Source organism: Anolis sagrei, chromosome 5 (assembly GCF_037176765.1).
Source record: "Anolis sagrei isolate rAnoSag1 chromosome 5, rAnoSag1.mat, whole genome shotgun sequence".
Taxonomy (NCBI): domain Eukaryota; kingdom Metazoa; phylum Chordata; class Lepidosauria; order Squamata; family Dactyloidae; genus Anolis; species Anolis sagrei.
This window is the reverse complement of record NC_090025.1, coordinates 119,085,909-119,101,209: the sequence shown is the minus strand read 5'-3', so window position 1 is coordinate 119,101,209 and position 15,301 is coordinate 119,085,909. Positions and strand designations below refer to the sequence as shown.

At 40.1% G+C, this 15,301-nt stretch overlaps 1 protein-coding gene across 2 annotated transcripts in view; it reads right to left on the bottom strand.

The window, feature by feature from the left end:
• Nucleotides 1-4,360: 4,360 nt before the first annotated feature.
• LOC132776320 (protein NOXP20) overlaps nt 4,361-15,301 on the bottom strand; it is a 30,579-nt gene continuing 19,638 nt past the window's right edge. For both annotated transcript variants that reach the window (XM_060777824.2, XM_067469028.1), the window contains exons 10-11: nt 10,543-10,596; nt 4,361-5,572 (exon numbers count right to left, since the gene is read on the bottom strand). In XM_060777824.2, coding sequence (XP_060633807.2) covers nt 5,471-5,572; nt 10,543-10,596 — 156 coding nt within the window. In that variant the 3' untranslated portion in view covers nt 4,361-5,470. The remainder of the gene's footprint in view (nt 5,573-10,542; nt 10,597-15,301) is intronic.

The window sequence follows — 15,301 nt, the reverse complement described above, 5'->3', positions numbered from 1 at the left end:
GCATTAGCTTCTTCTACTGTTGCATTACAATGTTGATTCATGTTAGGCTTGTTACTTACTTACTTACTTACTTAGGCGATCCCTTGTTGGCCGAGTAGGATAGTCTTCCAGGATCAGTATTCTTGTGGATCCATAGGTGACTGTGGAGTCCTATTCTTGACCTGCATCTTCTCCCGCAGTGAGGGCATTGGTTTCCAAGTGGAAGGCGGTCTCAGTCGGAATTGGCTTGATGTGCCTTCCTCTTGGCACGTTTCTCTCTTTCACCCTCCATTCGTGCCTCTTCAAATTCTGCAGCACAGCTGGTCACAGCTGACCTCCAGCTGGAGCGCTCAAGGGCCAGGGCTTCCCAGTTCTCAGTGTCTATGCCAGAGTTTTTAAGGTTGGCTTTGAGCCCATCTTTAAATCTCTTTACCTGTCCACCAACATTCTGTTTTCTAGTCTATTAAGATTCCTAGATCCTTTCCATGTATACACATTCAAGCCAGATTTCACTCCTCCTACAGTTTTTCATGTGATATTTTCCCCTGGTTAGATGCAGACATGTGTATTTCTTAATTACATTTCAGAAACATACATGTTAGAGCAAATTCACTAAGGGGAAGGAACAAGGCTTTGCCATCACTCAGAGTGACCCAAGGCTGGCATCTTTGAGCAGACCAAAACTGAGCCACTAAGACTCGACAGTTCAAAGAGGTTCGGAGCTTGCTAGATTTGACACCTTAAGCCCACTATGAACTGGCACTGGCCAGAGTTAGCACCTCAGATCTTCTACTTGTGACATTGTGGCATCTTCTGAACCTTGTCTAGCATTGTGATACAGATCTTCTAGGATCTCCACAATCCTAAGATGTGATATGGCAATCCAGTGGGAGTTCTTGGGGAACTGTCAAAGTGACATGATGTAGTTGCCCTTGTAAAGTTTCCTATTTGATGAAAATGGGTGTAGCGTGGAGAAGGTAACCTTGGGCCAGCAATATAAGAAGCCTCAGTTTAGGGCAGTGGCTCCCAACCTGTGGTCTGTGGACCACCAGTGGTCCCCAAGAACTGAAATATGGTCCATGGCCTCACCATTACTATGCCATTGCAACAAGAGCGACTAGTCTTGCGAAACCTTCTTATAGTGCCGAGGCTTATTAACTATGGTTTTCTGTGGCCAAGTAAATGGTGACTACTTGGTGGCATATGTTCTGTATCAGAAACTAGAGCTGATGGGGTCTATCCAATGCTATTTTCTAAATCAGCACCCCAAATAACCAAACCAAATCTAAAGTTGACCAAAACCTGATTCGTCATCCTTTTGGTACTCATGTTCGAGAGTGGTTCCTTGTTAAAGTGGTCCTTGGTCAAAAAAAGGTTGGGAACCACTGGTTTAAGGAAACATGTCGATATCCTCCCAGACATCAGGATGCAGCACATCTAGTTCTGCTCTTCTCCGTTAAGAAAATATATAGTCTGGCATGACTTGTTTTTGGTAAATCCATGCTGGATTTTGGTCATCACCGTATTATTTTCTAAGTGTTCATAGACTGATGGCATAATGATTAACAGATGTATTCTTGATGTTTGTACTGATACCAAACTGACCAACTAATCCTTGTCTAGTACTCAATTGGGAAGATGGGACATCTGCTCACTTCCAAGCTTTAGGAACCTCACTGGTTTTTGATGAGCTCACAAAGATTATAGACTCAATCTGTGAGAATACATCTGCAAGTTCCTTTAATATTCTTGTTCATCTGGCCCTGGAGACCTGAATGCATTTGAATTAGATAGAATTTCCCATACCACTTTTTCACCTTTCTTGCCCTATAGCCTCTTCATCGCAACATCTAATACTGTACTGATGTTCTGTTTCAGGTATATTGTTTTCAACACAACCATTAACCGAGAAAATTGATTTTCAATGAATCAGTTCATTTTAATATATAACACTGCCAGTACATATACCTCCATAAAGAGCAATATAAAGTCAATTTTAGGAACCAAACAGGGACAGTCAGCACTGCGTTTCATTTAGTAGCTTCTTTCTTATTCATTTCCCTGAAGGACAAAGCTCTAGCCCTCTACATGCATAATTTAAGTTATTCAACAAAATCTGCACTAAAGACGGCTTCAAATAAGCAATCTAGTGCTTTAAACGGTTCTCCTACCATCTCTTTAAATGATCTCCCCAAGGCATACAACATATTCCTGTACAACCTTTAGCTAAAAGATCACCTCTATTATGGCAATCCACTTCCATCACTTCTTCCAGTCGTTTTCTCTCAGGAATAATTCTGAGTATTCTGCACTGGAGGAACTCATTAGAAACAAAGGTTTATTTCCAAGCACGTGGCTATTGCAAAATTCTACGTATAATGCTTCCATACACAACATTTCAGTAAAACGTCAGCCCACTATTGAATCAAATTAACAGAAAGTACAATACGATATTAGTGTTTCATTAGCTATCTGATACGAGAGAGTGGTATTTTTCTTTTTTCATTGTCTGAGGGACCATTATGGTATTTGTGCCCATTGACTAGAATTGCTTCTTTCTGTTCTGACTGTGAGAGCTGTTCAGCAGTGGAACTCTTTGCCCCGGAGTGTGGTGGAAGCTCCTTCTTTGGAGGCTTTTGAACACAAGCTGGATGGCCATCTGTCAGGGGTGCTTTGAATGCAATTTTCCTGCTTCTTGGCAGGGGGTTGAACTGGATGGCTCACGAGGTCTCTTCCAACTCTATGATTCTATGATTCTGGGGTGCAGTAGCTGATGGGCACCAGTCTATGGGCCATCACTTTAAATGGCACAGCGCTATGGCACGAATGCTTGGAAATCTCTTCTAACTAGTGAAAGGACTTCTGCTATAAAGTATGCATTGGTTTTGCAAATGAAGGCACTTAACGGTAGCACCACACTTCAAAATAAAACACCATTTTTGTGCTTACACCGTATTACCCAAACTAATGGATATTATTATTATTATTATTATTATTATTATTAATGTTTTTATACCACACTTTTTCTCTCCAAAAGGAGACTAAAAGCAATGTCATCCACAGCAAAGCCTTAGCCCATACAGGTAGATGTGGAACTTGATGGACTGGCAGCCTATCAGCAATACATAATGTATGTAAAATATGTGCATTAGTATCATCATCAATGATCTGTAAATGGGCACTGTGAGATTATTCTGTATGCATTTAAACTTTAATTGCACTGTTGACATTTTCCATCCCTACCTTCCCTACAACCAAATGTATATACATCTATTAATGCAGGATAATACTTCATGGCCTTGGTGAAAACAACTCTAGTCATAATAAATCTGTAGCTTTACTGCAATAACCTAACATAGTTATTCATGTTAGATTGGGAACATTATCAGAGAGCAGGAGTAGTAGAGCCTGGACCAGAAAGTTCTTAGCCCACCATGATGCATTTACAGAGTGGCCCTCAGAAACTAACACAAAGGTCTCTGAGGTTAATTTGAAATGACTTCATATCTAGAAATAAAATACTTTCATCCGTTTATGGGAGTGTTAAGGTAAGAAGATATTTTGGTTATCTTTAAATTACAGGTTGAGCCTTCCTTATCTAGAATTCCAAAATCCAAAATACTCCACCTATAAAGCTGATACAATGACACCATTACTTTCTGATAATTCAACATACACTAACTTTGTTTGACACGCAAAATTATTTAAAATATTATTTAAAATTGCCATCAGGGTATTTGAAATATGCCTATATTTCACACAGCCTGATGGCATGCTGTGTTTAGCTTGGATCCCATATCTAATACATCTCAATATGCTGTTGGAAATGGCAACCTTCTCAAGCCTCCATTAGTTGTTTGTTATGTATATAATCCCTTACTGTATTATATATGTGTGTATTGGTGTGCAATTTTAATGTAATTCTGTGTTGTAGGATGGGCTGCAGACCATGTGATCAGGTCTGGGCTTGTTCATGACTCAGACTCCATTTTAGAACAGTACAGTTTAAACTTCAGTAGAGAAGTATGTTTTCGAGACTTCACTAGACTTTCAGACTAGACAAAGTCTCTATTAGACTTTTAGAACAGAGAGATGCTTTGGACTATTGATTCTAAGAAAGATATCCTGTGCAGGTCCGTAGCCAGGATTTCGATTCGGAGAGCTGAGTTTGATTCCCGGGGGGGGGGGGGGGGGGCTGCTCAGGATCTACCCTAGCAAACCTTTTGTATCATTGTCCCACTACCCCCATACATATGGGATATATTGAGCATGGTGATCAGATCATGATATGAATAAACACAACAGTTTAAATAATGTACCAGTAAGACTTTCTTGTGGACCACCCTAAGAATTTGGGGGGGGGGGCTGAAGCCCTTTAAGCCCCCCCCCCCTGCCCAGGCAACGGGCCTGACCCTATGTTACCTACACATAGAAACTCCTTCAAATCTACTTGTAACTGGATTGATAAGAAAAGTACCTGTATGCTGAATACATGAAGTTTGTGAGTAAACCAACTGTTACTTTTAAAGAAGTCTTCTTATTTTTGACTCTTGAGAGCATGATTTAAAAGTAAATATATTTAAGGGAGAGTGAATGTATTTGGGCAATTAAAAGGAACACTTCTGAAATTCTGCTGCAGATATATGTGTGTGTGTGTGTGTGTGTGTGTTGGTGAATGCCATTTTCCCAAAATGTTATGGCTCTAACAGGAGGTTATGGCATCATTTTTCAAAAGACAGTGACTTCTAACAAGGTCATACCTTTTCAAAGATCATAAAATCTCCAAAATGTTTCTGGAGATTTTCATTTTCCAAAACATGCATTATTATAGAAATGCAGGTATTCCAAAATGAGAAAAATTAAAAATATTTTTGGTCCAAGCATTTCAGATAAGGGATACACAGCCTGTATTTACAGCTGATGTAGAAATGGGGAAAACAATGTTGTACCTAATTTAAGAAAAAAACAGTATGATCCAATCCTTTAGTGTAATCTTCCTTTTCTCAGGTGACCCCGGTCACATTTCAGTAAAGGACAGTCAGATTACAAAGCAAGGCCTCCTCTTGTCCCATCATATAATCCTACTGGTTTGTTAAATCCTAAAAAATCTGCAGCAACCAGTAATCACTTAATTTAGAGAGCATCAATGTGTACCTAAATATATGACATCAATTTTACAGGAAAGGCTTTCATTCCGGCATTGCTGACAAATAGGCCAGCACAATGCTTCAAATATGATGCTTTTCTATTTAGTACATCAGTGTCCCATGTTAATTTCCACCAATGAACATGTTTTATCTTAAATTAACGCAAATGATATGAAAGATTTTTTCCTATTATGTAACAATGTGTTTAAATAGTTAGCTAAATACAAAAGTGTTTTACTCTATGTGCAAAACTGCATCTAGTGTCCTTCAAAGGCTCTGTGATCTCCCAATGGATTTGGGGATAGTTTTGAATTTTATATACAACTAGGTTGCTGGTTCAGAGGTCACTGTTGTGTCTTCAAACAATTTGTCTGGATATGAGAGATCTGGAGAACCGGAAGCAATAACTGGAACGCATCCTGAATGTAAGTGGTGCTGTTGCAGCCCTGATGAAGAAAGAAAATGTACGTTAACAATATATAGTAATGGGTTTCATTGATTCTTCAATCCCACTTACCTCGAAATCAATGAAACCTGCTTCCAAGTGAGGACAATAACATGCACTATAATCAATGCAGGAAATGAATGTTATGTTGATGCTATATAAATATGTACAAGCAACTGGGAAACTGGATTCCCAGACATGTATGCACACTCAATTAACACATGTATAGGTACACACGATATTTATTCATGATGCTGTATATAGCAAACTAATGCATAATAGTGCATGACTATATTCATGAAGATGAGCATGGTTGAAGTCATTCTACTACTATTGCTGTTTCACATTAAGGGAGAAATGTGGTGCACTCAAAGTATTTTGGCATTCAGACTTCACAACCTCTGAGGATGCCTGCCATAGATACAGGTGAAACATCAGGAGAGAATGCTTCTAGAACATGGCCATACAGCCTGAAAAACCTACAACAATCCAGTGATTCCGGCCATGAAAGCCTTCAACAACACATTCATGATTTTCTTTTGATCTGCAGATAAAGACTGAGGAAAGAGACTCACTGAAAAACATCCACTGAGTTTACAATGGAGGCAAGAATCAAACTTCAACCTCTCGATTTGTGAACCAGTCTTTTAGCTTAATGGTAGAACTATGAAATATTCTAACCTTTGACGGAGGGCTGCACAAACACAACAAGGACCAAGTACCAAAAGCACAATAATCCCAATTAAACAGCTCAAGGGAAGATCCCAGGGGCTCACATGTCTTTACACTAATGCACAGAGCATGGGAAATAAACAAGACGAACTCCAACTTCTAGCACTACACCACAAATATGATATCATAGCCATCACTGAAACCTGGTGGGATGACTCCTATCACTGGAATGTAGATATCGAGGGGTATAACCTCTTTCACAGAAACCGAACAAAGGGGAGAGGAGGCGGAGTAGCCTTATATGTCAAAAACTCTTATGCTGCAGAAGAAATTCAAGACAGCAATCTGGGAAACCAGCTTGAAATCATCTGGATAAGAATCAAGGGAACTGGGACTCAAAAAGATGTCGTTGTAGGCGTCTACTACAGACCCCCAAGCCAGGAGGAAGATCTTGATGAAGTCTTCTGCCAACAGTTGACCAAACAGGCACAGAAAAGAGATGTAGTAGTCATGGGCGATTTCAACTATCCCGATATTTGCTGGAAAACAAACTCGGCCAAGAGTACAAGGTCCAACAAATTCCTCGCTTGCCTTGCAGACAATTTCATGGTCCAGAAGGTAGAAGAGGCAACAAGGGGATTGGCTACTCTTGATCTCATCCTAACAAATGCGGAGGACCTGATCGATGCGGTCGAAGTGGTAGGATCCTTAGGGGCAAGTGACCATGTGCTCCTGCAATTTGAGGTACAAAGGAAGGCCGAAACTAAGACAAGTCAAACCCGCATTTTGGACTTTAGGAGAGCTGATTTCCAAAAAATGAAGGAAACACTGAGCAGCATTCCGTGGACACAGATACTAAAAGACAAGGGAGCTACGGATGGATGGGAATTTCTCAAGAGCGAAATACTCAAGGCGCAATTGCAAACCGTGCCAACAAAGAGAAAAAATAGGACAAGTGCAAAGAAGCCAGAATGGATGTCCAAAGAACTTCTAACTGTGCTAAGACACAAAAGAGACATGCACAAGAAGTGGAAAAAGGGAGAAATCACCAAAGAAGAATTCAAACAAATAGCCAACACCTGTAGGGAAAAGGTCCGCAAAGCTAAAGCAAAAAACGAGCTCAGACTTGCCAGGGACATTAAAAACAATAAAAAGGGCTTCTATTCTTATGTCAGTAGAAAAAGGAAAAACAAGGAGGCGATAGGACCTCTTCAAGGATAAGATGGGGCAATGCTGACAGGGGACAGGGAAAAGGCAGAACTACTTAATGCCTTCTTTGCCTCGGTCTTCTCACAAAAAGAGAGTCTTCAACCTTAGCAAGATGGAGTGGATGAGGGATTGGAGGACATCCAACCCCAAATTGGGAAAGAAGTCATCCAGGAATACCTGGCCGCTCTTAATGAGTTCAAGTCCCCAGGGCCAGATCAACTACACCCAAGAGTACTGAAGGAACTAGCGGAAGTCATTTCGGAACCATTGGCAACCATCTTTGAGAGTTCTTGGAGAACGGGAGAAGTTCCAGCAGATTGGAGGAGGGCCAATGTGGTCCCAATCTTCAAGAAGGGAAAAAAGGACGACCCAAACAACTACCGTCCGGTCAGCCTCACGTCGATACCAGGCAAGATTCTGGAAAAGATTGTTAAGGAAGCGGTCTGCAAACACTTAGAAACAAATGCAGTCATTGCTAATAGTCAACATGGATTTATCAAAAACAAGTCATGCCAGACTAATCTGATCTCTTTCTTCGATAGAGCTACAAGCTGGGTAGATGCGGGGAATGCCGTGGATGTAGCGTACCTGGATTTCAGTAAGGCCTTCGACAAGGTCCCCCATGACCTTCTGGCAAGGAAACTAGTCCAATGTGGGCTAGGCAAAACTACGGTGAGGTGGATCTGTAATTGGTTAAGTGGACGAACACAGAGAGTGCTCACTAATGCTTCCTCTTCATCTTGGAAAGAAGTGGCGAGCGGAGTGCCGCAGGGTTCCGTCCTGGGCCCGGTCCTGTTCAACATCTTTATTAATGACTTAGATGAAGGGCTAGAAGGCATGATAATCAAGTTTGCAGATGACACCAAATTGGGAGGGATAGCCAATAGTCCAGAGGACAGGAGCAGAATTCAAAACGATCTTGACAGATTAGAGAGATGGGCCAAAACTAACAAAATGAAGTTCAACAGTGACAAATGCAAGATACTCCACTTTGGCAGAAAAAATGAAATGCAAAGATACAGAATGGGGGACGCCTGGCTCGAGAGCAGTACGTGTGAAAAAGATCTTGGAGTCCTCGTGGACAACAAGTTAAACATGAGCCAACAATGTGATGTGGCGGCAAAAAAAGCCAATGGGATTTTGGCCTGCATCAATAGGAGCATAGTGTCTAGATCTAAGGAAGTAATGCTACCCCTCTATTCTGCTTTGGTTAGACCACATCTGGAATACTGTGTCCAATTCTGGGCACCACAATTCAAGAGAGATATTGACAAGCTGGAATGTGTCCAGAGGAGGGCGACTAAAATGATCAAGGGTCTGGAGAACAAGCCCTATGAGGAGCGGCTTAGGGAACTGGGCATGTTTAGCCTGAAGAAGAGAAGGCTGAGAGGAGATATGATAGCCATGTATAAATATGTGAGAGGAAGCCACAGGGAGGAGGGAGCAAGCTTGTTTTCTGCTTCCTTGGAGACTAGGACGCGGAACAATGGCTTCAAACTACAAGAGAGGAGATTCCATCTGAACATTAGGAAGAACTTCCTGACTGTGAGAGCCGTTCAGCAGTGGAACTCTCTGCCCCGGAGTGTGGTGGAGGCTCCTTCTTTGGAAGCTTTTAAGCAGAGGCTGGATGGCCATTTGTCAGGGGTGATTTGAATGCAATATTCCTGCTTCTTGGCAGGGGGTTGGACTGGATGGCCCATGAGGTCTCTCCCAACTCTTTGATTCTATGATTCTATGATAAAACTAGCCAACATACATTTTGATGGCTCAAATGTTAGAACTATTCCCGGGTATATTTGACATGCTGGTTCAAAAAATTGGCATCAGTTTCCCCTTAACAGCTCTAAGTTTTGAGTTACAAAATGTATGCCCTATACCACTTCATATGCACACCCACAAGAAATCACGCAACCATTAGGCTTTGTGCATTTCAGGTTAATTATCCATTTCTGTATGCCGGATACTGGAAGCCCCCCCATATCAATTTTTGCATGGCTCCCAAAAGCTCCAAAAAAGTGGCTCTTTTCGGTCCATCGGTGGAAATTGGGAACTTAAGAGGCTCTCCTTTACCCTTTCCTTTCTTTCCTTCAAGGGAGCTTGGGTGTCAGCAAAAGGATTAAGAAAGTAGTGTACCTTATCCAGCCCATTATGGGTGGACTTCCCACAGGCTCTCCTTCTATGTCCTTCATTAAGACCTGGATTTTAAAAAGCATCAGAGTTAAGCTACCACTCTTTCTGGATCCTTTCCCTTCTCTTTGTAGAGGAGACTGGGTTTAATGTTTCTTAATGCTACTCTAGAGAGAAAAACGCACATGCTTTCTCTCCCAGCACTAGCAGCATGCCACACAGGTTTTCAAGGCATTTTAAGGAGGCCCAGGGAAGGAAGAGCGATGACCTGAAACTCAGTGGAGACATTCTTCCTGGACTACCTTAAAAATCTCCTCTCTTTTCTCTACTGTCTGCAATCTCCCTTCTGCTTGGGTTTTTGCTTCCTTAAAGCTGTATCTACTTTCTACTCTAGAGAAGAGGTAGGATTCTCTTTTTGTTTGCTGGGATAACTATCAGTAATATTAATAATTATCTTTTAGAAATATTTTATGAAGGAGAAAAAGAAGCTAAAAGGGTGACTCTCTAAGGTGGTCAACTACAACATTCACACTTGCCTCCAACAGAAAAGAGTTCTTTCTCCCACTCTGGACATTCCACAGATACCATAAAAACCTCACTTGCCTAGTTTCCAACAGGCCTCACAACCTCTGAGGATGCCTGCCATAGATGTGGGCAAAACGTCAGGAGAGAATGCTTCTGGAACATGGCCATACAGCCTGGAAAACTCACAGCGACCTAGTGATTCTGGCCATGAAATCCTTCGACAGCTTCTTTTCACTTTTGCTAGAAAATGTAGTAGGACTGCTTCTGCTAAGCATTTGCAGATGACGGATGAACGACTCAATGCTGTTGATGAAATGGCTTGGAATTTTAACGAAGTAACTAAGTTTGCTGTATCTTCACAGAAATATACAGACACGGTAAGTTTAATTTGAAAAGGGCAGCAAAGGGGTTCCTTATGTATGGTAGTTGAAATCTTACCTCCAGCAATACACCATTAACCATCGGATTAAGGAATTCAGCCTTTCTGTCACTCTGTTCAAATAAAAACATGATTAAAATTTAATACAGAGAAAATATAATGAAATGAAATATTTATTTCATATGATAATTCATTTTGAAAATAAGGTCTTACTATGGCAAAAAAACAACAACACCAAAAACAACAATACAATATATCAAACATAAAATACACTATGCAACGAAATTTGAAAACAAATCTATTCCTGGTTTGAAAGTGTTATTTCCTGTTTAATTGTGTGGTACTTACTTTGAAAGTACATGGTTGTTATACTTCAGAAACTTCATTTTTGTGACTGCCACAAACTATGTTGAATTGGTTGAGACTTAATGAGATATTCACTGAAAAGCTACAGCAAAATGTGCTGCAGGATGTCACATAAAAACCTATTGATCTACTCACATTTACCTGTTTTCAAACTGCTAGGTTGGCAGAAGCTGGGGCTAACCGTGGGAGCCCACCCCACTCCCCAGATTCGAAACCGCCAACCTTTCAGTCAGCAAGTTCAGCAGCTCAGTGGTTTGACCCTCTGTGCCACCGGGGGCTCCAGAAAAAACAGTATTGATTTCCACAATGGAGTCCCACTCTGAATAGTCCCAGACTTCATCACATGGTCTGAAGTCCCTCCCACAACCTGAAACAACATAGAGTTAAGGGAAAACTGCATACTAATACACACACATACAATATAGTAAGCAACTTGAATTATATACATAACAAATAGCTAGTATAGGAGGCTTGTAAAAGGTTGCTATTTCCAACATTGCCCTAAGATTCAGCAATTCTACTGTATAATGAGTTGCTCCCTTTCTTCTTTCTCCCTCGCCTAATTGTTTTCAGTATTTCTATAGGGACAGCTATTTTGCTGCCTTGTTTTTGGCTGAAGTTCCCAGGGAGGTCTTTTTTAGTCTATTCTATTTTCTTTTGCATTCTATTCTTTGCAGACTTCAGTAAATCCCATGATAATCAGCACCATTGTGGGCTAATGAAACCCTTTCTTCTGCACCACAGAACATACTGTCCTTTTTTACATTCCTGAATCTCCAGTCAGCTTATATTTTCATCTGTTATACTGCAATTTCACAATTCAGTATCTTCAAACCTGAGCTTCTTATCTTTCATCCCAACCCTTCTACTTTTTATCTAATTTTCAGCCGTATTTGCATACAACATCACCATCCCTGCTGTGCATCAAGCACAAAGCCTTTATACTGGTTGCTCATTCTGCCACCAAGTTATGTCACTTCTTTCAGGGCAGCATTATGAAAATACTACCTCTCTGCTGTTCATAAAAAAAGAATATTCTTCCCATTGACTTTTGTTGGAAAGTGCAGCAGCTGGGTACACCTTTTCTTGCTATCTTCTGGTCCAATATGTGGGGGTTGGTAAATGTGAATAAACAGAAGCATTACCACAGTTATTAAACCAAGATATACCCTGCAGTATAATAAAGTGTCACTCAGGCTTGTGTAACAAGTAACAGTATCTTTACTTCAGTTCTAAAGTTCAAACAAAACAACAATATATACAGCAGTCTCTCTTCATTCACACAGAGAACAGAGGGAATAAAATAGTCCCTTTAAATAGTCTTTAAATATGCCTCATGCCTTAAAACGATCAAGCTTCAAGAGAGTTGGCAGCCAGCACTCTCTTCACTGTCTAAAGTGAAAATGGCAGTTAGAACTGTTAGTCTCAGCAGCAAGCCAGAGGCAGCAGCCAATCAGAACTCTGGCCCCTGGCAAACCCAGCCAATCAGCTGCCTTTCCACATGTCTTTCCAGTTAACCCGTTACATCATGGCATTCCTTTTCAAGTCCTCACACAGTCGTGATAGAATTGCTTTGGCAGAAAAAACATATTAAGAAATTGGCTTTTCTTTAACTTCTTGCTTGCTTAATCTATCTGCCACCTTTCTCAAAAATTAAGGGCAGATTTGGGGAATGATCTGCCCTTAATTTTTGAGTATGCTGTGAGTGGGATTTGTGGGCAATGGGGGGGGGGTTGTCTAGTTGGGGCAGCAGGTAAAACCGCTAGCTGCAGAAATCCTGCTGACCAGAAGGTTTGCATGGAAAACTTGTTCTTGTAAATAGTGCAACCATATTATTTTGCTATAAAGAAAAATCAGGGTGAGCTCCTGCTGTTAGCCCTAGCTTCTGCCAACCTAGCAGTTCAAAATGCAATGTGAGTTGATCATGTCAGAAACATTAAATATTAACTAGGTATTTTAAATTACATATATTACATATATGTGAGTCAAGCACTGAAAGAGTTAAATGGATGCAATGATGCAGCAAAAGCTGCTGTTCAATATAAGCAGGTGTGCCTGTAGCTTAATAGCCGTCAGTCTTAGGCAGCCCTCAGTGTGAGAGAAGGGCCTCAGTGGGTTTGTAGGTCTCAGTGTTAGGCCTCAGTATAAGAATGCCTCAGTGTGTGAGGTAAGCCTCTGTATGAGGAAGCCTCGTGTGTGAAGCTCCAACGTGAAGGTTGAACTTCATTTGTGTCATGAAAACCTTGTTCTTGTACATAGTGCAACCATATTATTTTGCTATAAAGAAAAGCCTTCTATGGAAGAGATAACATTGGTCTGTGTGTTTTTGTTCTTTTTATCACCTTGGGCAACTGGTGTTGGGTCATGCTGCTGCTAATAAGTTACTGTATATTTATGAGGAGGGTCTTTCATTAATAACCCACTCACCCAAAACAGATCAATAGGTACTGCCTCAGCAGGAAGGTAAAAGATGCCCATGCAGCCACGCCAGCAACACAATCAGGAGGTGTCTATGGACAACAGGGTCCTCAGCATGAAAATGGAACAAGAGCATCTCCCTATGGCCAGAGTTGAGCACTGCCTCCAGACACCGGAGATGAAAAAAGGAAACCTTTGCCTTTGTTTTTCTATTGTATGTCATTGTTGTTCAATGTATAAAAGGCATTGAATGTTTACTATATATGTGTATACTGCAATCCACTCTGCATCCCCTCGGGGAGATAGAGCAGAATATAAATAAAGTGTATTATTAAAGATAATTTCCATTATATTTTATTGTATTTTAACTGTATTGTAACTTCTATACTCATGACACAAATATTTATTTTTTAAAAAGTTTTATATGTATATGTATTTGCTTTGTTTCGAAATGTGTATTGTATTCTGCCATTTCATTGTTAGCTGCCTTGAGTCCCTATGGGATAAAAATAAAGTAAACCCCCCTTTTTCTTTTGAGAATCCTAAGACCTATTTTCTACCTTCACTTGGTTCTTACACATTCATCCGCCCAAATTGGGCACTATTACTGTTGCTGGAGAAAAGACCTTTCTTTCCAATACAAATCTCTTTGCATGAAAACCATTTGAACAACTTTATCCCCTATAGTTCACCCACTCCTTCATTGTAAGATTTTGAGACAGGGACCTATCTATTGCTTCAAGTTCTCACACTGCAATCATCAGAGTCAGTGTTACGATGATGACCATCATCATCCCCGAAGACAAGGGATTGTGAAAACAGGGGGAAAGAAGACGGACACAAGACTATAAAAATAACAGAACTATTTCGAAGTCAATAGTTTTAAAAAATCATTACCCTTCCCTTTTTTATTTCAGTATATATAAACCCCGTGAAACATAAAATGAGTGTCTGTTAAGCAATATTGGTTGATGTAATCAATGGTTGGGCCAAACAACATGAAGGAAATCTATAATGATAAGCAGGAAAAGCAATTGCAGTTTCTCAGTTAATTGTGGACTTCTAGCGACAAGGACAGAATTACAGCACAGTCATTATTTATATGGTCGAAATCTTTAGCAGTTTTGTGTTGATGCTATTAATTTGGCAGGCTGCAACTTCTCTAAATGGATATGTAATGTCTGATGCATATAATCCTCTCGCAGCTGTTTCCACACCTTGTTGCTATGCTTAAAATAACTTCATGAGAAATAAGATTTTCGCAATTGGCTCATTAGACAATTGTAAAAAATATGACCAGTTTTGTCCTCAGTCAAATTATGCATAGTGGCAGTGACACTGACTTTGAGAGAATCAAGATTCTCTAGCAATCTATATTTTGCATGTGAGTATAGATATTAGAGATGTGCAACCCACAAAAATGGTTCAAAAGTCATTACAAAACTGGGGGGTGCTAGCACTTTGTTTCTAAAGTATTTCTAAAGTATAGTTTGTGAAAAATGTATTATTATGAGAATAACAAAATTCTGTTACTATTTCATTATAGTAATTGTGCATAATTACTATAATTGGGGAAACTTCAAGGGCTACTTTCTCGCTCATTTTTACAGCTATTTGAGTGAAACTTGCTACAATGGTAGAACACATTTTCCACTGTTAGCCCACCACATTTCAGAATGTTTCACTTATCCACAAATTTTGGGGGAATTTGCAAAATCTTTATAAACAACTTTTAAAAAAACTACAAGAGCTATCTACTTGAATTTTATATACAATGCACAAGATTACCAGGGCATCAATCCCCAGAAGTTTCAAAAAGAGTCACACATTTATGATTTTTGGGTTTTTTTTAAAGTTTAAACAAAAATAATTTATCCTCCCAAAACGTGACAACAGCAATTCCCTTGGATGTCTGTCTTTATGACACACGACCACATAACTTCAACTTAGCACAGAATTATACTATTACTTATTTACTTTAGTCCTCTTTGCAGATTCAATAATTTCATTTCTTGTTATTAGACTGATTCTAAG